General features: G+C 42.6%; 1 protein-coding gene across 1 annotated transcript in view; it reads right to left on the bottom strand.

Moving 5' to 3' along the window:
- Positions 1–26,727, bottom strand: part of MTHFD1 (methylenetetrahydrofolate dehydrogenase, cyclohydrolase and formyltetrahydrofolate synthetase 1) — a 68,552-nt gene that overhangs the window by 31,333 nt on the left and 10,492 nt on the right. The window contains 14 exon segments of the mRNA XM_084632046.1: positions 68–142; positions 250–357; positions 2,305–2,351; positions 2,716–2,852; positions 3,578–3,751; positions 4,759–4,856; positions 6,925–7,052; positions 11,431–11,542; positions 13,004–13,140; positions 13,541–13,641; positions 13,853–13,989; positions 14,347–14,400; positions 15,185–15,244; positions 23,586–23,670. Coding sequence (XP_084488172.1) covers positions 68–142; positions 250–357; positions 2,305–2,351; positions 2,716–2,852; positions 3,578–3,751; positions 4,759–4,856; positions 6,925–7,052; positions 11,431–11,542; positions 13,004–13,140; positions 13,541–13,641; positions 13,853–13,989; positions 14,347–14,400; positions 15,185–15,244; positions 23,586–23,670 — 1,453 coding nt within the window.

Below are 26,727 nucleotides of genomic sequence, written 5' to 3' on the forward strand. Positions count from 1 at the left end.
CTTTTCACAGGGTAAAGATGACGCATACAGAACAGTACTAGAAACCTAACAAGCTTGATCAACTCACCTGCAGTCTTCGGATCTGAATATCAGAGAACTTCCTAACACCATTGATCAAAGGCACCAAGCGGGTATAAAGAGCCTTGAAGAATGAGATATAATTAGCAGCTGCAGAGTGTCCAAAAAATCTTGGCAAAATAGACTGTGCTCAACACAACACAGAATGGAATCAACTACATCATCTCTTACCTGATCAGACTGAGTTTGCTCATGGAACATACGAGCATCGATAGCTGCAGCTACTAGATTATTGGCTGCTGTGATGGCGTGGATGTCACCAGTCAGGTGGAGGTTAAACTATAGGAAAAAATGGACATCAGTTATTTCACCCTTCTTTTACCCTTTTTTTTTGGGTAGTCTGTTATAGCCAGATGGAAAGAGAAATATCAATAGCAATGTTACTGGGAGAGCAGCAGGGGGAAACTGCTCTGTGGAATATGTGGAACAGAAGATGGAATTTGTCTAAAACAGAAACATGCCACCCCCACATTTATGTCATTTTACAAAACTTCCTGAACTAAGTGTTCAAAATGAGTTTATCATACAAGAGTCAGTTCCCCCAGCTATGCCAGGATCATCAAGAGAAGGTTCATGCAAAAGATGGAAAAACATGGCTATACTGCTTTGTTGTTACCTTCATTTGAGACAACTGATCTGATTTGTGCAGCATAGTGGGATTAGAGGTTAGGTTTACAGCTGCTTCTTCTACGTTTGGCATATAAAAATGGAGGGGTGGGGGGGAAGAGAAGGGGATTCAGTTAGGGCAATTATGCATAGCAGGAGTGAAATGAAGAAGGGAGGTGGTGTTAGAAAAGTCAGAAGAGATGACAGCAAGAGCCATAAAATCTTAATCCCATAGACTCCGGAAACCTCAGTTACTAAGTCTTTAAAACAGAGAAAGATATCCAGTGTCAGTTACTCTATTTTTCAGCTTTGTACTAATCACCAGATGCAATCTTATTTTAATATACAAATATGTGCCATTGCTTATTGCCTTATTTTGCACCTCTTGTTTTATATTTCTCTACTGGCTAAGCCCTTCCTGGGCCGGAGATTGCTTGCAAAAGGTATCCACCAATATCTCAGAGCCTGTACTGTGATGAATAGTTCTACAGACATTCAATTTAAAAAAAAAATAAAATAAAAAAAAAATTATGTTTTGATTAAAAAAAGAAACCCAACAAGATTGGAATTGATTTTAATACCAGAGGTCAGAGAGAGATCTTACCTATCTAGTCTGTTTTCCAGCCACAGCAGGATTGTTCCTTATATTGTATATGGGCAAGTGTTTTGGCCAGTCTAGTTAAGTGGCCCAAGTGACCGGGCTTCCACAGCTTCCATTGGGAGATTATTTTTCCTTCCTTGAATTCAATAATATACCCCTCAGCACCATGCTAACTAAATCTTTGCCTGCCTTCACATTTACACCTTTTGTGGACTGTACACATGAATCGTTCCCTACAATCCCTTTATCATTTCTGCTGATCTTCCTTGAATGCCCTCCAACGTGTCACCATATTTCTGGCAAATAGAGAAAATATCATATTCTAAGTGTATAACACAAGAGACATTGCTTTCTAACTCTGTGCCCTGCAATGCTGTGTGTATGGATGCAGCCCCACCCTGCCCCCAGCCAAAAAAAAAAAAAACCAAAAAAACCCAACCCACCACATCACCTTTGCTGCTGCCGCCGTATCACACTGCATATTTCTGTCTAATGTGCTGGCCACTAGCACTATGGCCTTACTGCTTTCCGAGTTTCCCTTACCCACTGTACATTATCAGACAATTATGTAGAAGTAGCATACAGAAATAGTGTGTTCCTGAGAGTGTAAACCGTCACTGACAGTGCTACTCAACTCTCTTCCCCCTTAGATCTAAAAGTGCCTTATAAAAGGAGGGCCACTGTTACCCCCACACTACAGATGGGATATTGAAGCATATAGAATTAAAATGATTTGCTTATGGTCACGCAGTGAGTCAGTGATAGAAATGGCAAGGCAATCGAGTTCTCCTGATTCCCAGCACTATACCCTATTCGCTGACCCACGCAGCCTTCCATTAAAAACAATGAAAGATTAACTCCCTCTGTCCTTAAAGTAGCTTTGCCGAAAGAAAAGTCAATACCCATTCTTAGACTTTGATCTCACTACAAACAAAAGATTTCCAAGAAGTTAACTGACTACAGCCGCTCTCAGCACAGTTGAACATTACACAGTCAATAAGGTCTTGTGTCAAAATTACCTCCTCCATGGGGATAACCTGCGAATATCCACCACCTGCAGCTCCACCTATAAAAAGGCATAGAAGGAAGTAACCAAACCATGCTCATTAATGGCTCTGTAGCTTTGAGCACATTTGCTTAGCCATTTTTAAAATGTCTTTATTATTGAACAAGTATGATTAAACGCTGCGCTGGATTTCACTGTGACTGTATCCAAAACTTGCTTTCTTCCTAAATAAATCAGATTCTCTCCCCACATGTTTGTGTAACCCTAAATGACCTCAGTGGGGATTACACACCTCTATACAGAAACAGAAAACACACTCTCCTAAGAGTTGAAATTTCTAGAACACCCATCGGCTGAATGTGCCTTCCCTGCTACTCTTCTATCCTGCATGAATGGTGATCAATATGACGCTGCCAAGTCATACCTTTTATGCCAAAGGTTGGTCCCTGAGAAGGCTGTCGGACGCAAGCAAACACATTCAGGTGGAGATGTGCTCCTAAGGCTTGAGCCAGGCCTATCGTAGTGGTACTTTTCCCTTCTCCCAGGGGCGTAGGTGTTATGCTAAAATACACAACACAGCATATGCAATAAAATACCTGAGACCAAGAACTTAGCGAGATTCAAAATGGGATTGGATGTCTAATGGATAAGAATATCCAGTTATCAGAGTTAACGCTAACACATATTTTGGAAGGGATATAAGACCTCATGCTTCAGGGCTCAAGATAGCCTCTTGTAGTTAGAGTTCAGGATGAGTCCTAGAGCTTGTCTACACTGGTGCAGATTAGAGGGGTGCATATTTTCATTCACACAAGTGTGTCGCGCACTAACTGGCCTGTGTGCACCCTGCTGGTGAACACCAGAAGTTCCTTAGTGTGTATTGACAGTCCCATTTCAAACAGTACTATGTTAACATAACTAGGGAACTTCTAGTGCTCACCAGCAGAGTGCACACAGTCCAGATAGTTCATACTAGCATGTCACAATCTAAAATTTACATCCTTCTGCTGTGGGCAAATGCACGGTGTAGACAAGCGCTAAGTGTGGAGCCAGTTTATCCTACTGCAGCGGTTTTACACCATCCTTTGAAGCCTCTAGCGCCAGCCACTGTCAGACAGGATACTGAACTAGATGGACTCTGGGTCTGATCCAATTCCTATGAAATTACTCCAAGTTTCCGCCAACATTCTTAAAACTATAAAGCAAAGCAACAAGACTCCAAAACCCTCCTCCAGAAATTCTACATCATATTCCCCAATATCACCTTTAAGGAAGGAACAACGTACCCTGTTACAACGACATATTTGCCATCTGGCTGGTCCTTCAGGCGTTTGAGAGTAGACAGCAGAACTTTGGCTTTGGTCCGACCGTAGAGCTCCACCTCTTCAGAGAGCAAGCCAACTTCTCTAGCGAGATGACCAATGAGCTTGGGTATGCAAGATCGAGATACCTCAATGTCGCTTAAAGAAAAGAGGAGGGGAATCTAATTTGCTGAAGCATGAAACCGCCTGCTTCCCAACAGGTATAGCCCACAAGCACCCCAATGTAGGATTTAAAAACTGAAATCTCTAAGCTTTACAGCTAAAGAAGTCAATCTGCCCAAGGAGGTCCTCTCAGCCCATTGTAGTATGGGTAAGGACATCTCCCAAGGCAGCTTTGCTACTGATGCCTGTTACTTGGGAATCTTCTAGTCTTTCCTGTGACATTTCAAACACTTTCAAGTGTTTGTTATTAGCAGGAGCTCTAACCCAACAACTCTTATCCCAAGGTGCTCTTGCTATCTCAGACTTCAGCTCTCTCAAGGTGAAGGAAAGCATCTTGCTAATTGCTGCTTCAACCATTATACATCTAACTGGCCCTAGCAGTCTCTGCCTCGCAAGAGGGCTGAGAAGATTTGCATTTGTACAGAGCTTTGAGGCCCGGATTCAGGAAAATATTTAAGCACATGCTTAAGTCCCACTGAAGTCCATCAATGTGACCGATGGCCATACACAATACCTTGCTGAACTGAGGTCTCCATGTGTAAATGACTATGTAAGTGCGAGCAGTAGTGCTCTGACACAGCATCATTGCCCTTAAAAGCAGCTTGGTATTATCATACAATTATCCATATTTTAAAAACTACGATGTTGCCACCTGCGTATTGGCCAATACTATAAATTGCATCGTTGTACACAACAAGGCCTCTGTTCTGGAGCGATGTGTGCAGGTGGACCTGTGTGCCTGTCTGAAGCCCTGATGCGGCTCAGACAGGCAAAGGAGCCTGGTCGCACATGTCACTCTGCAGGATTGGACAGGAATGCTTTCCTCTGCAAAACGCTGGGAATTTTAAAAATTAGAATGAACTCAAGTAGTTACCCTCCTGCGTACAAACCTGCCATGGGAATTCCCATACACAGTCCCAGAGAAAACAGAACAGAAACACGACGTTACAAGATAGACAGCAGTAGTTTATTTAAAGTGTTACCTTGGCACAGGAGTCCGTAAGCGGAGCTGGTTGTATTGGATGTTCCATTTCCCAGGTTGGCATTGCTCTAGAAATCGTTGTGCGCTCTCTATTGTGCTCTGAACAGGTATAAAAAGGCTCAGTTTACAGCCATAGACGTTGCAACACGTTGGTTAGTAAACACAGGTCCAGAAAGGACTGCCCAGCCCCCTCCTTTCTATCCCAGACAGCAACCAATGCAAACCTCTGATTAAAGCATTTATTTAAATTTCTCAAGGAGACTTTTAAAATGCTTACACTGGACTTGTTTCCTCCCTCCCTCCCTCCCTCTCCCCTCCCCCCTCCCCAAAATCAGGCGGGGCTGCAGTAGCGTTAGGCAAACAAGTCAGCTGCCTAGAGTGGTGGGGCCAAACCTGAGCAGCACTGTAACCCTGTGCGCCCGGTTGCAATGTCACTCATTCGAATTTGACCCAGCTGCACACCTCTGTCTTGGCAGAGGGGCAGCCAGGCCATATTTAAGTGTCATTGAGACCTGGCACTTGCCCCCTATCATAACCACCAAACCATCAGAAGGCTTGCTGCACCCCCTAGAAAGTCCTACACCCGTCTCCCCTCTGCAGTTGAGAATCTCTGTTCTAGGCAGCCCCGTGAAGTTTTGCCTAGGGTGGCTGATTGTCTAGAGCAACCTCTGAAGGCAAGTGCTGTGCTACTGCTCTCTTTCTAGGGCCACCGCATGGCTTGTTTTAAAATTACAGCTAGCGCTCCCTAAGAGCCCCACCAGCAAAGCTGTTCATCCCACTTTCCAGGCACTCTGGGTTCCTGTGCAGGGCCAGCCCTAGAAAAAATGGCACCCCAGGCAAGGAGCACCTTCAGCACCCCACCCTCCATTTGTTAAACTTTTGAATGCCTTATTTTTATTGAATTTGTAGCCCATTTCATGACTTTGATGCACAATGTGCATGCATGACTTATCCCTGTCATATGAGATGATAAATTCGTACACTAGGATCTGTACATCTGTATTTATTCATGCCATGTATAAGCAAATAAAAATGTTTCCTCTAAGCTTATAGAAACTTTTTAATTTTAAGAATAACTGAAATGTACTAACATCAAGAAATTGAACTGGGCACCAAGATCGGGTGGACCAGTATTAAATGGGGTTACAGTAGGTGACAGCTTTAGAACATTAACCCTAGTCTTTTAGTTCAAAAGGTCACTTTTCTCGCCTTTGACCTCGTGAACTGAAGCATAGCTTCTCATTAAATATGTCCTTTATTAGTCACTACTTACACTCTTCAAGTCTTAACACACAAGTACACTTTCACAATTACACAGTAAAACAAGGTTCACAATATCGCAGCTGGGGCTCTTACTTCATTCTTATATCCCACTGACTGACTGGTGACTCCCCGCCCCCTATATACCCACAAGGGCATTACTGACAACATTCCAGGAGATTCAAGAAAAGTGTAGTTCTCAGAAAATCTGGAAGGTTCCACGAGATTCTACAAAGGTCCAGAATGTTCTAGGAGGTTAGTGAAAAGGGAATCCACGTACAGAATACCTGAAACATTTTACTTCAAACATTCTATTTTCCCTTTCGCTGCTAACAAAAACAGCTCCCCAAGCCTGGTGCATCCCCACGTCTGGCGCCCCAGGCAGTCACCCATCTCTAAATCCAGCCCTGTTCCTGGGAGTCATGAGCCATCTCCCAACAAGCTGGAGCTGCAGTCCGCTTGCACTGTTGGAACTCTCCTCCGGAGAGAGGGCAGGGGGGAGAGAGACAATGGACAACTTTCCTCTGTCAGGAATCTAGCAAATTAAGCCCACTACAAACCTGGATTGCTTTGCACAGCGTCAGGAAGAGGGTATGCAAGACACCAGGCTAGTGACAGTGGAAATCCCTCAACTCTTGAGACAAACCCCATTAGGTAACATGATGCATGTCAGTGAAGTCAAGCAAAGAGGCAGCGAACAAAACCTCAAACACACACAAGTAGCGTACACACAAAGCAGCGTAGGGCATTTCTCTGGGATGCTTGACCAGTGGCACACAGCCTAACTCCTCCCAGGCACTCACCCACCCCCAGAAATGCCCACTGTTATTTACTGTGTGTTAGTTGGCTAGTCAGACAAACGCATAAAAAGGACAGGTAGGACACAGTCAGTCTATAGTTCACATACCTGCATTAGCATGGCCACAGTCATTGGTCCAACACCACCAGGGACGGGGGTGATGTACGAAGCTCTTTCCTTCGCTGCACTGTAAGCCACATCTCCTACTACCGTTTTCCCATTGGGCTTTGTACTGTCTGGGAGGGAGAGATAAAGTTACACACAGAGCATTTCACTGAAACAAAGAAGAGGCTGAACTCCCACTCAGACGAGGGCTCGCACACATCGAAATAAAAGTTCAGCCACACGGCAAGCAGCAAAAGAGATAAAATAATCAAGCTGGAAAATGCTAGATTTCTTTGTTTCCCAAAGGGTAATTTTAGGGCCTGTGAAGTCAGACTGGATCAACAGCACTGTCTACCCAGAGACCAGGTAGAACACAGGCAGTCTCTACTTCCTTGAGGGTGCTGGGGCTTCCTTAAAGGGACACGAACCTGGGAAATGTCATAGAAGGCTCCAGATCACATGGTGCTTCTGGGAAGGGAAAGGAAGGGAGGGACCATGTGCTCACAAAGTCCTGGCTTTGTGGGAGCAGGAGGGGAAGCTGAGGGGTGATCCCACCAATCATTTAGCCCACTACACAGCTGTCGGAAATTGTCCTGAATTGCAAGTACAGCTTTCAGTCACACTGGAAGCAGTGAGGGGTGGAGGAGGAACATGTTTTCCAGTAATAAGAAGCTGTACATTTCCCTTTGCTCTTCATATTTAGGTTAAATTAGATTTCCTGCATTTCAGAGCAAGCCGAAGCTCTGATCTCTTCTGCACTTAAGTGATTACATACTATGAAGTGTGGCACATGACTTAAAAATATGTGACGGAATTAGGTAGAACATTTAATCTTGCCAGCATGCTATAAATGACACAGGAGCTGAAACTGAATACTAATAGCCCAATTTATAACACAAGTTACACTTCAATTTCAACCATTCCGAGTAAATATCATGCCATACGCTGGTTGACTTACATAGAAGAAATTCACCACTCTTTAGAGAGAGGACAGAGTTTTCCATTTCCCCCACACCAAGTTTCTTGCTTTGTTCAAACAGTTGGCAAGCAATACTGCAGTATCAATAGATCAGTGTCCAGTCAAATTAAACTTGAAATACAACTTAATCCCCCTCCTCCATTTAAACATCTTAAATTTCTATTTCTCTAATAAGTCTCTCTTCTCTATTTGGCAAAGGTTAACCTCACACACACACACCCCTGCCCTTTCCCATAAATAAATGGTCTAGAATCCAATATGTGTTCGTATTTTTTTTAATTCAATGTGCATTAAGTGAGGTTTGCAGGGAGAGTCACCTGTCCGGAGACAGAGCTCATTCATTTATTCAGCAGAGGGACTCAATTTTAGGCGCAGGACACCAAAATGGTGGCTTGCACTTTTGCTGCAAGAGTGGTGGATGTTAATGTCAGTGATTTAGAACGCAGAGGACATTACATGAAGAGGGATGTAAACATCTGGTCTGAAAGAAGTTTACACGTCCCAGTTTATCTCAAAGCAAGAAATCAGAAATATTTAATTTTTTATTAAACCAGAAAGAAATCTCAATTAAGCAGTACTCTAATCAGAGGGCCACTTTTCACCCTTGGTTGCTCTTGTGCAACTCCATGCACTTCAATGTGGCTGTCCAACAGGAATGTTGGACAGAATATTATCAAAAGCTTTAACAAATACTATGAAAAAAAATATAAAACAGGAGACTGAAAAATTGAAAGGGAAGTCAAGAAACAAAAGCAACTAAAGTCAACACTAATTCTACAACCACTGTTAGTGACAACTAGCAGTTCTGAAGTTTTGCTACATTTGTGTGTTAAGTGAGAAGCTTCCTTCTCCTGTTCAAAGCCTGAACCATGTCATGGCTGTTAAATCCTGTTTCTACAGCAACTGTTAGTAATCTGCAGACTTGCTGCCTGAGCTACAGAATAATTCAACCTTCCATTCTGAAGGGCAACTTGATTAGGAATGCAAAAGGCAAATAATGTAATTACATTTTCTTCTAAGGATGCCAAGGATGACTACAAATCATACCAGCAACAAAGCCTCAGTGCCTGAGAACAAAATCAAACAATTGATAAATTATGCACTCAAAACAAAACATCCTAATCTGTGTCCGATACACAGGCAAGGCAGAGAAGCACATTTTATTCTCCATTGTGAAGCTAAGTCTGCAAGATAATATAAATGAAGAGGAAATGGTGACTATTTGACCAGCTTTAAAATATTTTCCCTCTTGTGCTCCATGAAGTGGTCAGTTAGAGGATCTTTTATTGGCTGTTCTCCCCCAGTCATCATCTAACCCACCCCTCCACTATATTTCCCACACACACAAGCTGCATCTTCCTAAACATACAACAGATTTTCTTCACTGTTAAAATATCAGAGGACAAAAACATTCAATAGCTAGAGGTCAAAGAAACTAAATGGTGGCATTTTATAGATATGAGACTACAAGGCTCCTTCCCAGAGTACACAGTGAAATCTGTACTCCTGAAAGTGAACTGCTCACGTCAGGATAAAAGACTCAACATCTGGAAGGACAAGGTGGGTGAGGCAATATCTTTTACTGGACCAACTTCTGTTGGTAAAAGAGACATGGTTTCAACCTACACACAAAGCTCTTCTTCTGGAAGTCAGTTGTAAAGATATTTGCTGTTGGATGCTACTGCTGTACAATTTCACAGGGCCAGACTGATTCCCCAGGGGGTTAGCTCTGCACAGGGACATGCAATCATCTACTCAATGTTTCCTTGAATTTCGCCCTAGCAGTCCAGGGCAGGGTGTTGATTTGTCTTCTCCTTCGCTGAAGCAACCTGGAGTTCCAATCCCTAAACTCATGGATTCCAAATAGTCTACTGAGGCTCAAGGACACCCAACACAGGGGATCTCTGATACACCTCCATCTTCCAGCTCTCCCATCCCACACAAACAGAGGCTCCCTAGGATCTAAAACTACCCCTTAAATGGCGGGTACCAAACTGTGGAAAGGAAGCAGTGTAAGCAAGAGTCCCCTGTGGGATTTTTTGGAAAGAGGGCAAAGACTATGCTGATTCTGTGGCCCACCCCCAGTACTGCTCTTCTTTCCCCTCCCCACACAGAACAGAGGATTTCTGCAGGGCTGAAACAATGCAGATGAGGTGGCACTCCCCCATCTGCATCCCTTGGGCCAGGATTTGCTGTATCTCAGCCCTCTCCACCGAGGGAGACCAGTTATAATACAGTGCTGAAGCTAAACAGCTTCCTCTCAGTCCCAGAGCTGCAATTCACATTCTGTGCAGGTATCTAGCCGGAAACATTTACATCCACTGGAGGCCAGTTTGTGCTACATTCTACCTAGCATTCAGAGCACAGGACTTCTGTTAATCTCAGACAATGGGCCAGCAGCAGCATACCTTGGGAAGAGCTTTTCTTGGAGAAGCTGACAAAGCAGCCACTGTTTCCCCTCTAGCATCATGATCCCACACTTCCTGGCCCTGGTTTCCCAAGGGCTCCACAGCATTTCCCTGGGGTTCTTTTAAAGCCTGTGATGAGGAGGGGAGAAGCTGGAGGAAGCTACAGAGTTTTGCAAAGCTTCTCCTACTTCTTCCCTCCTCATCACAGGCTTAAAAAGAACCCTAGGGAAATGCTGTGGAACCCTTGGGAAACCAGGGCCAGGAAGTGTTCAATACAGAATATTTCCACAGGATACATTTTAAATCGCTTATCTGCTAAGCCTCATATCTCCCCAAGTGCGCCAGACTATAGAACTGCCACAGGTGATTCTATGCTAGGTTCAAACCTTTCTAAAGTCAGAGAGACTAAAGTGATCATGAAGGAAATCGGGACCAACTTCTCAGACATGCAGTCCAAGCAAGCTCTTGAACAATGGCAAAACAGTGGTATACCAGGAACACAATGGTATTTCTATTTGCAACATGCTAACAGGGGAGGCTGCAATCTGCTTTGTTTTATGCATATCAAACATGGTTCCTGACAGATTGCCAACGTTTGGGTGGCTCGGCACAGATATATCAAACAACAACAAACAGCAAGGGCAGTTTTATGTTAAGCAGAGGACTTAATGCTTTTAACTACAACAACTCAGATGTCATCTGCAAGAGGTAAGACAGCTGAGCTGTAGGCGAGAAATGTCTTTACCTTCCATTAGATAATTACATTGCAACAAAATGACTGATCAATTATAAAACTACCTTCTTAAAAGCCCTGTGGGCGTAGGCATGATGACAGCTTGACTGTGACTAATTTCCCATATCATGTAATACCTGTAACTTGGATTAAAAATGAAGGGAAAAAACCAGAATGAGCCAAACCATCTGTTTCTTCTTTACAAGCGACAAAAAGTAGTTAAATTAACCCTTAGACAAAAATCCATAGCCAGTTGATTTTCTGCCAGACCCTCCAGTGGTTTGCAAGTTATATTATGCTTCAAGACAATAGTCCTTCAAGTTTAAGTAGAGGTCTCCAGCAAGATGCAGCAACGGTGTAATACCCCCCACCCCCACACACATGCTTACCTGGTATATGGTTGATTCCACAGTCTATTACTACAGCACCGGGTTTAATCCATTCCCCTTTCACCATTTCAGGTTTACCAGCCGCAACCACCAGGATATCAGCTTTACTAACCTATCAAAATATCTGTGTCACTACAGCAGATACAAAGCAGGTCATTTTCGGTTTACTTTTAGTTATTTGCATATTCAAAAAAGCAACAGTGTCCCCAACACAAAACAAAAATCCTCCTGGAAGCCCAGGGATGGGTGGGAAGGAAATATTTCTATGGCTACTGTGAAGACCTCATGACTGAATTCAGAGGCATGGAGTTAAATCAGGAGCACCTGGAGGTCACCTTTCCACCTCATGCTGACTCTATTTGATCTTTATAACCATTCATCTCTGTTAATGCAGGTCAGAGTTATATCTATTATTATTGTTGGTATTACAATAGCACACAGAAGCTCCAACCAGGAGGGGGACTCCATTGGGGCAGGCACATACACTGTACACTGATATAGTGAGAGAGAATCCCTGCCCTGAAGAGCTTATAACCTAAGGAGACAAAGGAGGCAGAACAGAGAAGCTAAGTGACATGCTCAATGTCACACGGCAGGTCAGTGGCAGAGGTGGGAGTAGAATCCATGTGTCCCGATTCCCAGGCAAGGACCCTATGTTCCAGCCCATGCTTAACACTACCGTACATTCTTTTCTTCTCCTCAAGTTAACCTCTAGAGTTTCCTACAGCAGAGCTATTCTTTTCAAAGTAGGCTGGTTGGAGATAGAGCCAGCACATCTCAGAAAGCCATCAACCATACCTCCTGCACAGGCCTCTAAACCACCCAGTGTTAGCAATCCAGTCTTCTGGCTCAAAATCATTATTAATTATGGATTTATTCTTTTAACATTCATGAGGTTGTAACACAAAATGCACTGTAATTTGGCATGACCGCTCACTTAGACCATATTGGTAAGTCTGGCAGACCTACTCAAAGCTCTATAGTTAAAGATGCAAACAGAAATCTGTTATGAGGGTCATTTCAATACTTCCTTCACCCCATCTAGTTTTTCATAGGAAGTAGTTATCTTTTTGATTTTTCTTTATATTAAAAGGGAGAAAATTTATATTTGAGATTTTATTAATACTTCGCACTTAAACCATTAATAAGCCTAACAACAACCTTGTGAGGTTGGGTCAGTTTTGTTATTCCCACTTTAAACACCATAGGAATACCCGAGTCCTGTTTTACAGTACCATAGAGCACTGCAGCTTTTCTGATCTGTTACACATTAAAACACATCCACTCTTTTGCCTGACTGCTGAAGCATGCCAATTGTCTGGAAAAATCCAAGTAGGTGTCAATACTGCCACCACACCATTGCTGTGATTTACTCTTGCTGTTGAGCAGGAAAATGGGACCAGTCTCGTGAGCAATTTTAAAGACCTCTGTGAAAAGCTTTTTGGGCGTTAATCTTAATAGAAGCTTCTGAAGTACAGGCTTTTTTTCATCTTATTTTTTGAAAATTCATTTGTGGAAAGAGACAGGCATGTGTATATATTGTACAGGGTTTAAATAAACACCTTATCCTTACCTCCTCAGCCAGTGCCGCAGTCTTTGTGTGGCAAGTGGTTACAGTTGCATGGCTCCACAGTAGAAGGTCATGCATTGGAGCACCGACTATCTTACTGCGTCCAACCACCACTGCTTTTTTACCTGCAATTTGGATGCCTGAAACATAAGAAGATTCGGTTTTAGGTTAGCAGTCCAAACAACCTGGGCACATCCCAGCTGTCAATTAATTGAACTTTATTCCAGAGCCATTAGTCAGCATGGATCCAGCTGTGGCTCTTAGGAAAGTCAAAATTAGTCATCCTTGGCTAGAAAACACAGCTGTCCACGCAATGGGGCTTTGAAGGTCAAGAAGTGGAAGGTGAAGAGCTTTAAGAAGGCAGAGGGACAGGGGTTGGCACCTCAAGGAAAACTAGTGCTTTTAGAAAAGGCTATCATATACTGCACACTAAGTGTAATTTTACAGCTCATCAAGGGACTGACACACAGTGTACTCATCAATAATGAGGACAGGACTAAGGAGAACCATCAGTCCTTCAAATATACTTTAATTACTTACCTGTCTGCCTGATAAGCTCCATGCATCCTTTGGGTGTACAGGGGATGAAGCAGTCTCCAAGGTCACCTCTGGAAAGTTTCCCAGCATTGATGCTAGTTAACCTAAAGTATATGAAGGGAGGGGACAATGGTATGTATGTGCCAGGAATAGGATCTTAAAGTTACACTAACTGTTATTCCATAACACCAACATTTATATATTTTAAAGTTATTTGTTAAATTTAGAATCCTTATTTTAAAGGGATAGTTTTAAAGGAAAGAGAGCAAGTTGTATGCAAAAACAATTACCCTCCAACTGCAAAAATCAGCTTACCCATCTACATCTTTTTCAGGGGCAACAGCATTGGTCACTTTCTCTGTACTGATGGGTTGATCTGTCTCAAGAGGCAATTGTACTATAAATCCATGAACTGCAGGGTCTTCATTCAAAGCAGTGATGCACCTCAGCACCTATACATTTAAAGTGGGGACAGGATAAAAACATTAAGAATGATACATTTAAACAAGTCTGGTGCAAGTACTTGAACGTTGCATTTTCTAGCTGGATAGAATTTGGGAACACCACACACACAATGTTTAGTTCTCCCATATAAAAATATAAATTACTTGTGGATTTGTCTTTTCAGAAACATCTAGATTAAATTCTTTAAAAATGTTCAGCATTTGGTGATCTCTCCTTTTTACACCCCTTAAAGGCAAGTGTTTCTTTATATGAAAAGATAGGTCAAAGAAATACACACACATTTTATCTTTTTAATACCAAACCAAAATTAAGGGCTTCTTAACGAGACTGACCAAGTCACTTACCTCAGCTTCTGTTGCAGTGTTTGGCAGCTTAATGTGATTGGCATTGATCCCAATCTGCAAAAGAGAACTCAGAAGTGATCTGGTTTTCTACTTGACGTAAGAGGCACTATGTAAAAACAGCGTGGCAATTCTCTCATTCCAGCCCAGGCTTGCGATAGAATCTATCATGCTTTCTAGTCTGACTGAGGGACAGGCAATAAAGTTCTGTTACTCAGAAGTACATAAACCAAAGAGAAGATTAGTACCCCGCTGAGTTAACTTTTCTGTCATTGTTTTTATTACCCTACACTGTAACATAGGTTACAAAAGAAAGAGAATCCCTAGTTATGGGATGGCAATTCAGCTTGATAGCAGCTGCTGTACTAGGACTGACAAAAAGGACACTGCTCTAGAATGCTAGCAAACAGCAACAAGACATCAACCAACATTTTGGACAACGGGCCAATTTCCCCTTCCACAAGACAGGGTGTACTGTAGCATACAGTGGCTGCAGGGCAATGAGCTGAAATGAAGCAACTGCAGGTGTATGCCTTAATGAGGTATAACGGGCAGGGGTCTAGGGGCTGGCTAAGCCAGAGGACAGAACAGTGCAGTGGGCACACGAAACTAAAAGCTTGTCTACACTATAAACATTTGCACCAACTAACTACACTGATGTTGCCAGAGTAATCCACACAGTGCAAGCCCCAGTTTATATCAGTGCAGCTTGTCTACATTAAGGGTTTGCATAGGTATAGCTATATTGAAGGCTTTAAAGGCACGTTTTTACTACCTCGTGCGCGTGGGGTGGGGTGTATAATATTTACGAAGAAAATCAAAGTTATGATCTAGGCATTACCTCAGCAGCAGCCTTCAGCTTCATGCTAATGTAGATATTTGAATCATCTCGATCCCCAACCTAGAGGGTGAAAGGAAAGAGACAAGTCACAATGGAAAGCAGAGATACAGATAGACAGAAATATATATATCTGAATTTGAATGACTGTTCCTTTGTTCAACTGTAGTTATATTACAGGGACAGCTTGACTCAAGAGTCTTCCTATAGCAAAGGGATACAGCCAGACAGAGCTAATGGGAAATGTCCTTTTAAGTGAAAGATGGGTAAACAGTTTGGCTAATTTTCTAAATAGCAGCCATTTATGCCTTTTGAAAGCCTTTAATATGGTACATTCCAAAGCAGAGAAAAATGCCCAGTCTCTTTCCTGAAAAAGTTAAATCTAAAATGTATTAACGTGACTTGCAAACACAGACAGTTTTATACCCAATAGCACTGCCAGGATTGATCACAGCCTTATTGATCACTGACAGAAGACAGCAACTTCCCATAGTGCAGAACACGCTATGTAGAGTTACGGCTATGAAGCACGGTTTAAGAATAAGAGAGAGTTTTTGGACACACCAATTATCAGAGGCTACATCGGATGTGAACCACTGCTGTGCATGCAGTGAAATCAACAACATTTCCACACTGAAATAGTCACCAGTTATTTGCTTCCTCTGATTGAGGGCAGGGGTCCTGAGGTGGTGAGGAGACAAGGAGACACTCTTGACCTCATTGTCTGGCAGCATACAATACTGATATGTGCTCATGTCGAATTTCCACCAGAGTCAGAGCATGCAGGGAGGAAACCCCACCACCAAAAAACATCAAGATCTAAGCTCAGATACTCGGCTTCTATGTCAGTTCAAAGTAGGAGTTCAGGTTACACACACACACACACACACACAATTAAACCCCTGGCCTTCACCTCATTCACGATGCCCCTCTTGACACAGCAAACCTTGCTGCTGCACATATTTAAGCAGCATCTCCCTTGCCTGGATACTTGTATCTAAACACACTAATATACCTGCATGTCCTTTAGTGTTGGAGCAACAGGTCAAGATCCTAACTGCACTGCTCCTGGGGGCTTCAGAAGGATGTCCATACTGGGAGAGATTCACTGCTAGCGGCGTGAATGTGTATTGATTCTGAACTGAGCTCATTTCATTTATGAAACACCCAATTACTTGATTAAGGCCATCAGGCAAGTTGGGCCTATTTGATATACACAAAGTCTAATTATGTGTGTATAGTCATGATTAATCCCAGTTTTAATCACACTATTAAACAATAATAAACCAATTTAAATGAATTAATAAATAAATATTTTTGGATGTTTTTCTACATTTTCAAATATACTGATTTCAGTCACAACTCAGAATACAAAGTGTACAGCACTCACTTTATATTATTACTTTTTAGTGCAAATATTTGCACTGTAAAAAAGACAGCCAAATAAATAGTATTTTTAATTCACCTCGTACAAGTACTGTAGTGCAGTGGCTCTGAACCTTTCCAGACTACCATACTCATTTTAGGAGTCTGATTTGTCTTGTGTACCTCCAAGTTTCACGTCCATTAAAAACGACTTACTTACAAAATCAGACATAAAAATACAACAGTGACAATACAATATTACTGAAAAATTGCTTACTTTCTCATTTCTACCAATAATTATAAAATAAATCAACTGGAGTATAAATATTATACTTACAATTCAGTGTATAGTATATAGAGCAGTATAAACAAATCTTTAGCTGTATGACATCTTAGTTGGTATTGACTTTACTAGTGCTTTTTATGTTGCCTGTTGTAAGGCTAGGGAAATATTTAAATGAGCTGATGTAACCCCTGGAAGACCTCTGCGTACCTCCAGGAATATGTGAACCCCTGGTTGAGAACCACAGCTGTAGTGCAATCTCTTTATTGTGAAAATGCAACTTACAAATGTAGAATTTTTTTCTACATAACTGCACTCAAAACCAGAAAATGTTAAACTTTATAGCCTACAAGTGCACTCAGTCCTGCTTCTTGTTCACCCAATCACTAAGACAAACAAGTTTGTTTACATTTAGGGGAGATAAACATCACCCGAAATTGAGAAAAGGCATTCGCATGGTACTGTTGTAGCTGGCGTTGCAAGATATTTATGTGCCAGATATGCTAAACATTCGTATGCTCATTCATGCTTTGACTTTTTAAAAAATTGTTTACAATGCAAATATTCGTAATCAAAAATAATATAAACACTGAACACTTTGCATTGTAATTGAAATCAATATATTTGAAAAAGTAGAAAACATCCAAAAATATGTATAATACATTTAAATTGGCTTTCTATTATTAATAGTGTGATTAAAACTGCAACTAATCACAACTATTTTTTAATCGTGATTGTGATTTTTTAAAATCATTTGACAGCCCTAGTGCATACATATATATGGGTGCGTTTTTATGGATATTCAAAGGCATATATGGCAACAAGGTGCCCCAAACTAACGGGCATTGGGCATCTTATGCCAGTTGTCTCTTAAAATTTCCACTGACAGTTTTCCAGCATCGCTGTGCTGTAAATAACCAAAATCAAGCTCAAAATGTAAGAGAAAGTGACGTGGGACACAAGCTTGTAATTCTTGGTATCAGGTGATTACAGTGCTGCCAGGCTTCAGAAAGCAGGATGCATACTCCAGCCTAATTTGTCAAAGAAAGACTCTGTGTAGCAAGAACAATATCAGGGAGAGCTGGCAAGACTCCAGCAGACAACAGGGTGAACTCCAGAAATGCTGCTCCCTAATGACTGGATTACAGATGGCTAACTCTGCTCCCCACATAAAGCTGTAACAAGCAATTACTACTACTTGTATTATTGAAGCGCCCGAAACCTGGCATCCCCATACAAAGACAGTGTCCCTGCTTGGAAGAGTCTGATGTCTAAAGAAAGGTGGGGGGCATGGAAACAAGGAAAATGGCCAAGGTGATGAGTGGCACTTGTCGTCTTGATTTTTTATCAAACTATATCCCCAGCTCCCACAGCTAGCTAATTTCTTGTACAGAAGCTACAGCAACGATGGATCTTAAGGGTATTGTTGGGGGAGCAGCTTTGCAGACCAGCTCAGGAAGGCCATGTCTGTAGGGGCGAAAGGGAAGAAAATGTGGAGATGGCAGTGGGAGACATGAAGAAATAGAAAACATCTGTTTTTAGTGTGAGAAAGAGAATGTTCAAACTCTGCTTTCAACGTACAGCTTGAGATTTTGTTCATGAACAAAATGGCCATGTATAGTACCCAATGTAACCTAATGAAATGGAGATAAATGCATGAGAATCTACACAGACCAGGAAGAGTTTCCCTGCCCACCTGCAATTAATTACCCTGCACTGTTAAATCAAACAGCTGCAAGACAGATGGCTCAGGCAATTATTAATGGATATGGGATTTTGCAGCTGTAAAATGCTGTATGCTAGCCTATGTGAAACAGACTGGTAACACCAGTCTAGTAAATGGGCAAACTTACCATAGAAACCACCATCACATCTGGCATCCTTGTAAGTCACAGTGATGCCAAGGACTGAATGGGCCATGAGGACTGAATTTCTCTGAGACAATGCAGGGTTGAGGTACATCAGAGGGAAATTCTGCACTAACAGACGTGTGGCAATTCTCCATAAAGGGCCATATTTTCAGAGTTTAATGTACCCACTCTACACACACCCACATCACATATCATTTGAAAGCTTACTTTATGTATGTTTAGATGAGATACAATGTGGAGCTGTCAAATGGTGCCCTAAACCTGTAGACAAAGTGAAACAATGCTCCCCAAAATAAAGGGTAATTTTTTGCAGTTTCAAACACACTGCAACATTACTGACTACAGATTTTTATGTTTACATTAATTTCAACACCTTAACATGGTGTTTATTGCTCAGAGCTATCAAATGACAATGTATTAAAAGACTTTTATTGGCATTGCATAGGCAAGCTTTTTTTCCCCCCCAGAAATGACAACGCTGTTTAGCATGTGGCAAAAATGGCAAATATCAACATTTTGCAATATGTTAAGATGACATGTTTTCACATCGCGTAATCTTAGCTGTCCAAGTATCTCACTAGGGATAATAGTTTTCTATATTTTCAATTGAAATTTGCTGACTAGATCAGTCCCACTCCGAAGGCTGTGCACCAACAGCAGTAGATTGCATGCCCACCATTTGTACTGCACAGTGGGTAGACAGAAAGGTACGTGAATTCCTGGTTATGCGTCTCCATTTGTAAGGTTTTGTACACACAACATAGCAGCTAATCTGCCTGGTATTTGGTTTTAATTTGTAATTGCCTATGCATAAAGTACTAGCCTTTGAAAGAGTATAAAACTAGTTTTTTAATTAGCGTCACTTATCCACAGGTCAGTATTAGTGTTAGAAATTACAATACACAGCTTCATATTGGGCTTCCATTAAAGTGCTCACTAAACAAAAATGGCATTTTTGATACTAACATATAGATCTAATTTGTATCTGATTTAGCACAAGTCTTATACTTGTACAAAATGAAAAATGGTGGTAGTAATGCTAACAATATACTTGGGGATTTTACCTCTACAGAGAAGCTAGAGTATATGAAGACATGGAGGATTAAAGCCCCTTAAGGCTCACATCAAAAAGAAAAAGACTCTCCACACAAAAAAAGGTGAAAAAATGTGTGATTTGTCAATAAATTCAAAAGAATGCAAAAAACTGTCAAAAGCCACCAGTATTGGACAGACGTCTGTGATGCTGGTAGCAGAAGGCATGGGGGGGATGAACTGTACTGATGGCTACTGAATGAGTTTTCTAGTTTAGATGATGGGGCATCAGCACCCTAATATAGGAGTTACTTTCAAAAATACACAATATGAATTTGGCACATGTCTCAGTTGTGCTGAACCCAAGAAAACAAAACAGACTCTGAAGCTGATCAGAGCGCACCTAGACAAATTGGAGGATTGGGCCAAAAGAAATCTGATGAGGTTCAATAAGGATAAGTGCAGGGTCCTGCACTTAGGACGGAAGAAGCCAATGTACAGCTACAGACTAGGGACCGAATGGCTAGACAGCAGTCCTGCGGAAAAGGACCTAGGGGTGACAGTGGATGAGAAGCTGGATATGAGTCAGCAGTGTGCCCTTGTTGCCAAGAAGGCCAATGGCATTTTGGGATGTATAAGTAGGGGCATAGCCAGCAGATCGAGGGACGTGATCGTCCCCCTCTATTCGACATTGGTGAGGCCTCATCTGGAGTACTGTGTCCAGTTTTGGGCCCCACACTACAAGAAGGATGTGGATAAATTGGAAAGAGTCCAGCGAAGGGCAACAAAAATGATTAGGGGTCTGGAACACATGACTTATGAGGAGAAGCTGAGGGAACTGGGATTGTTTAGTCTGCAGAAGAGAAGAATGAGGGGGGATTTGATAGCTGCTTTCAACTACCTGAGAGGTGGTTCCAGAGAGGATGGTTCTAGACTATTCTCAGTGGTGGAAGAGGACAGGACAAGGAGTAATGGTCTCAAGTTGCAGTGGGGGAGGTTTAGGTTGGATATTAGGAAAAACTTTTTCACTAGGAGGGTGGTGAAACACTGGAATGCGTTGCCTAGGGAGGTGGTGGAATCTCCTTCCTTAGAGGTTTTTAAGGTCAGGCTTGACAAAGCCCTGGCTGGGATGATTTAATTGGGGATGGGTCCTGCTTTTGAGCAGGGGGTTGGACTAGATGACCTCCTGAGGTCCCTTCCAACCCTGATATTCTATGATTCTATGGTCACTGCTTCTATAGCCACCAGAGCAACCATGTCCTCCAACTATCAGTCCTGTTGTAGTGTTTCCTTGAGAGCAAACACACACAAAATACAAGACGACACTTCTTAAAATAGAAACGTTTGAGTAAGCAACCAATCTAAGAGATGCAGCACTTCAACAAGGAGATGACGACATGTTGCGCAGGACATCTGTGGAAGGCTTGACTGGTAAGGATGCAGTTTACCACTCAACATGCATTTCTTCCTACTCGAGCAAAACAAATAAAGCAAAACCATCTAGTTACACTCCAACAATACAGTCATCTTAGGACACTGCATTTTATCAGTTGATTGAAGAAATAGATAATTATCCTATGTACAACAAAGAGGCTCTTCTCCTGGCTAAGCTGCTAAAAAAATATAAAGCCCTACTTCATTCAGATGTAGAAACTGCAAGCTATTCCAGTAGCAAATTACCGGCAAGATTAGAAAACACCATGGCCTGCAATTTCTTACCATGCACACCATGGACAAGGCTAGTCTACCATTGTGCTATGCAGTGCAATAACACTAGCTGATGCTATCCAAGCTGCTAATAATCTGAAGAATGAATTTAAGTCTTCCAGATGTTTTGTGGATGTTCTTCTGGCGAGTGAGCCTAAAAAATAGCTTTCAAATTAACAAGTGGTTTTGTATAATGCTGCTTCAATCTTCCTGTCTGGTACAGCCAAAATGAAAGTGTACAGTGTACAGATTGCAGTGTACAGAGGTCAGCTACTTTTGTGCCCCAGATGGTGAAGAGTTTTGTATTTTGGTTGATAGATAAAGATAGAGAGGCAGATAATTCAGCCACCCTCAGTAGGGCTTTATATTGTACCCTCAGCAGGGCTTTATATTGCACCCTCAGCAAGTCTGCGAATGGCACTAAACTGGGAGGAGTGGTAGATACGCTGGAGGGCAGGGATAGGATACAGAGGGACCTAGACAAATTAGAGGATTGGGCCAAAAGAAATCTGAGGAGGTTCAACAAGGACAGGTGCAGAGTCCTGCACTTAGGACAGAAGAATCCCATGCCCTGCTACAGACTAGGGCCAGAGTGGCTAGGCAGCAGTTCTGCAGAAAAGGACCTAGGGGTTCCAGTGACGAGAAGATGGATATGAGTCAACAGTGTGCCCTTGTTGCCAAGAAGGCTAACGGCATTTTGGGCTGTATAAGTAGAAGCATTGCCAGGGGATCGAGGGACGTGATCATTCCCCTCTATTCGGCATTGGTGAGACCACATCTGGAATAGTGTGTCCAGTTTTGGGCCCCAAACTACAAGAAGGATGTGGAAAAACTGGAAAGCGTCCAGCGGAGGGCAACAAAAATGATTAGGGGGCTGGAGCACATGACTGATGAGGAGAGGCTGAGGGAACTGGGATTATTTAGTCTGCAGAAGAGAAGAATGAGGGGATTTGATAGCTGCTTTCAAACTACCTGAAAGGGGGTTCCAAAGAGGATGGATCTAATGTTTTCAGTGGTACCAGATGACAGAACAAGGAGTAATGGTCTCAAGTTGCAGTGGGGGAGGGTTGGATATTAGGAAAAACTTTTTCACTAGGAGGGTGGTGAAGCACTGGAATGGGTTACTTAGGGAAGTGGTGTAATCTCCTTCCTTACAGGTTTTTAAGGTCAGGCTTGACAAAGCCCTGCCTGGGATGATTTAGTTGGGGATTGGTCCTGCTTTGAGCAGGAGGTTGGACAGATGACATTCTGAGGTCCCTTCCAACCCTGATATTCTATGTTTCTAATAGACAGATAAATGAGGGTGGACAAGGACAGAGACCACTTCTGTAAACATTCATTTCAAATCCCATAAATTCTCTCCACCCACAGCATTCATTCCTGTGACATGATAGCTGCTCTTTACACCTACTCAATTTGAGATTGAAAAATGCTTCTGACCAGATAACTTCTATTTTTCACAACAGCACAGAAGACGCTGCATTCTGCCAAATCTGCCAAACGTATAGGCCTGCACTTTTACTCATGCTAATATTCCCATTTGGGCTTGCAGGATGGCTTTTATGTTTGGATGGGTGCCATGGAAAAGCCAGACTACAGCTCGTAGAGTTTTGTTACATTCACAGTAACTAAACTTTTTCATGTTAGATTCTCTTTCACATTCCCTAGCAGCAAGAACTGAGTCAATCACCCTAATCACCACATCATTAAGTTGATTTCTGATGCAACAACCTATGTTTGTGGGAATTACAAAAGCAGGTATATCTTGCGGTCATATAAGGTAAAAAGACGTGAAAAAGAGTCTACTAGTGAGGTTTGCTGTTAGTAGATAATACAGGATTTGTGTAGCAGTCTATACTTGTGAAGTGTTTTCACATTAAAAGAAGAAGAATGAAAACAAATCAAACCAGATTGAGGGGAAGGTCAGACAGGTTCGGGGGGGGGGGGCGACTTTTCCTGGACCCCAGTAACAGACACACAGATAATCACACTGCTACACTGTGTTCAGTAGGAATTTTTGTTTTAAAGCATTATTTTGCTGAGTCATTTCAGATGAAGACAATCAGTTTTCCATGGTCTTACAATTAGCATTACAGAGCAGAAGGGCTTTTTCATTTTTTTTTGTTTTTAAAGAAGGCAACAATACCTGCAAAATTGCAAGTCCTGGTCTGAATCCAGGGACTCTCTCCTTCATCTGAGCAACTTGAGTCTTCAGTCTCTCTCTCATTTGCCTGGGATGGGAGGGGAAAAACAGAAATTAACCAAGAAATTGGGCTTTTGAAAATCCCACCCTATACTTCCAAGTTCTCTCATCCTCACAGCAGTTGCATGGCACTCAAGAGACATAGGAAAAATAAAAAGGTTTAAAGCATGGAATTGAAATTCCAGACAGTCACCAGGGTGTGTTGATTCCCAATCCCAAAATGTACGACCACACCTGTCTGCAGCCCGCTCCATTCAGTACCTTACCAACCAGTTTCATGGGAGAGAATGATCAGAATAGTCTAAAGCAAGTCAAAATAGAAGGAGGTTTCTAAGGCTCAGATCCTCAAAGGTATTCAGGTAACTAACTTCGACAGAAATCGATGGGAATTAGGTGAGCATCTGGCTTAAGTGAACAGCTACTGGTAACAGGATGAGCACCCCAGTTACTCATGACTACCAAGGCAGTTATTCAGCTACCAAGACCAACAATAAACTTCATGGCCTAAGATTTTAGTCCTTCATCCAGATGCTGGGCAAAAGATATAAGGTTTCAGTTTACAGGTGGTACATTCAGGGTTTTGCTAGGCCTGCCTACTTCTCACCGAGTATACGTTTATGATCGACCCACAGTTTTCCCATGAGGGAGGTCTGTGTGGGTGCCAAATATCTGACGGGTGAAACACACAGAACTCCATTATATATGTGTCTACAGCCATGGATATGATACTGGACAGAAGAATGCTGCTGCAGTTCCCAAACTAGTGCCAGCACTTCCCTAGCTGACAGGGATCTTGTGAGCGTCAGTTTATGTCTGTGAAGTGCTCAGATACCATGGTGATGGGTGTTACAAGGAAAAACACTAAATAAAATAATCAGGGACAAGGTCACCATTAACAGGAACCCTGCTAAGTCTTAGACACGTGATCATGCAGGGCCAGAGCCTGAGCCACGGCTCCAGCTCCAATACCCCACTCCCACGGCAGAAATGGAAAGGAGCTCCCCCAGTATGGCAGCACGGGATTCCTGCTGCAGAAGGGAATTCCAGGGTGATGTAAAGCCAGTGGAACCAGCACTATGCCACCCGCTTAGCCCCAACCCCAGGGAGGCCAGAGGCAAGAAAGGACATGATCAGAGCACACTGCCCTCCTGCAACTTGGGCTTGTTGGAACCACCCTTGAGGCAGCTCTAACTTGCACCGGAGGGGAACAAACCAGCCTGATGCTGCCTCTGAGATCAAGCAGAGAGTGGAAAAGTTGCAGGAGCACAGGTGCACCCAAGGGTCTGGCTGAATTTAAGTACATAAGTATGGCCATACTGGGTCAGATCAAAGCTCCATCTAGCCCAGTATCTGGTCTTCCGACAGTGGCCAATGCCAAGTTCCCCAGAAGTACAGAACAGATAATCATCAAGTGATCCATCCCTTCACCCATTCCCAGCTTCTGGCAAACAGAGGCTAGGGACACCATCTGCACAGCTACAGACTAGGGACCGAATGGCTAGGCAGCAGTTCTGCGGAAAAGGACCTAGGGGTGACAGTGGACGAGAAGCTGGATATGAGTCAGCAGTGTGCCCTTGTTGCCAAGAAGGCCAATGGCATTTTGGGATGTATAAGTAGGGGCATAGCGAGCAGATCGAGGGACGTGATCGTTCCCCTCTATTCGACATTGGTGAGGCCTCATCTGGAGTACTGTGTCCAGTTTCGGGCCCCACACTTCAAGAAGGATGTGGATAAATTGGAGAGAGTCCAGCGAAGGGCAACAAAAATGATTAGGGGACTGGAACACATGACTTATGAGGAGAGGCTGAGGGAGCTGGGATTGTTTAGCCTGCAGAAGAGAAGAATGAGGGGGGATTTGATAGCTGCTTTCAACTACCTGAAAGGGGGTTCCAAAGAGGATGGCTCTAGACTGTTCTCAATGGTAGCAGATGACAGAACGAGGAGTAATGGTCTCAAGTTGCAGTGGGGGAGGTTTAGATTGGATATTAGGAAAAACTTTTTCACTAAGAGGGTGGTGAAACACTGGAATGCGTTACCTAGGGAGGTGGTAGAATCTCCTTCCTTAGAGGTTTTTAAAGTCAGGCTTGACAAAGCCCTGGCTGGGATGATTTAACTGGGAATTGGTCCTGCTTCGAGCAGGGGGTTGGACTAGATGACCTTCTGGGGTCCCTTCCAACCCTGATATTCTATGATTCTATGATCCCTGGTCCTCCTGGCTAATAGCCATTGATGGATCTATCCTCCATGAATTTATCTATTTCTTTTTTGACCCGTTATAGTCTTGGCCTTCACAACATCCTCTGGCAAGGAGTTCCACAGGTTGACTGTGCATTGTGTGAAAAAATACTTCCTTTTGTTGTTTTAAACCTGCTGCCTATTAATTTCTTTTTTTGGCCCCTAGTTCTTGTGTTATGAGAAGGAGTAAACAGCACTTCCTTATTTACTTTCTCCACACCAGTCATGATTTTATAGACCGCTATCATATCCCCACTTAGTCATCTCTTCTCCAAGCTGAAAAGTCTCAGTCTTATTACTCTCTCCTCATATGGAAGCAGTTCTATACCCCTAATCATTTTTGTTGCTCTTTTCTGAACCTTTTTTCCCCAATTCCAATATACCTTTTTTGAGATGGGGCAACCACATCTGAACACAGTATTCAAGTTGTGGGAGTACCATGGATTTATATAGAAGCAACATGATATTTTCTGTCTTATTGTCTATCCCTTTCTTATTGATTCCCACCATTCTGTTCATTTTTTGACGGCCGCTGCACGTTTCTGGCTGAACTCTTCAAAGTCTCCCAACAGGAGACTCTAGTAGAAGAGTTTTGTTTTCATCCCACTTTTAAAATAATTGTTTAGGTCCTGGCTTTCATGCAGGTCTCAACACAGCCTCCACTACCAACTGTGATGCTTACAAAACACTCAGCAATGGTTAGGTACTGGTCTGCTGTGGCAGTTTTTCAGGCTGATCAGTATCATTGATTTCCTTGTGCTTCATCTGTTTGAGCCCCCTGTTGCCTATATGTACACTGAGACTGTAGGCTCTTTGGGGCAGGCACGGTCTCTTTTTTATGCCAGGACAG

The sequence above is a fragment of the Lepidochelys olivacea genome, assembly GCF_965140295.1.
Source record: "Lepidochelys olivacea isolate rLepOli2 genome assembly, chromosome: 6".
NCBI lineage: Eukaryota > Metazoa > Chordata > Testudines > Cheloniidae > Lepidochelys > Lepidochelys olivacea.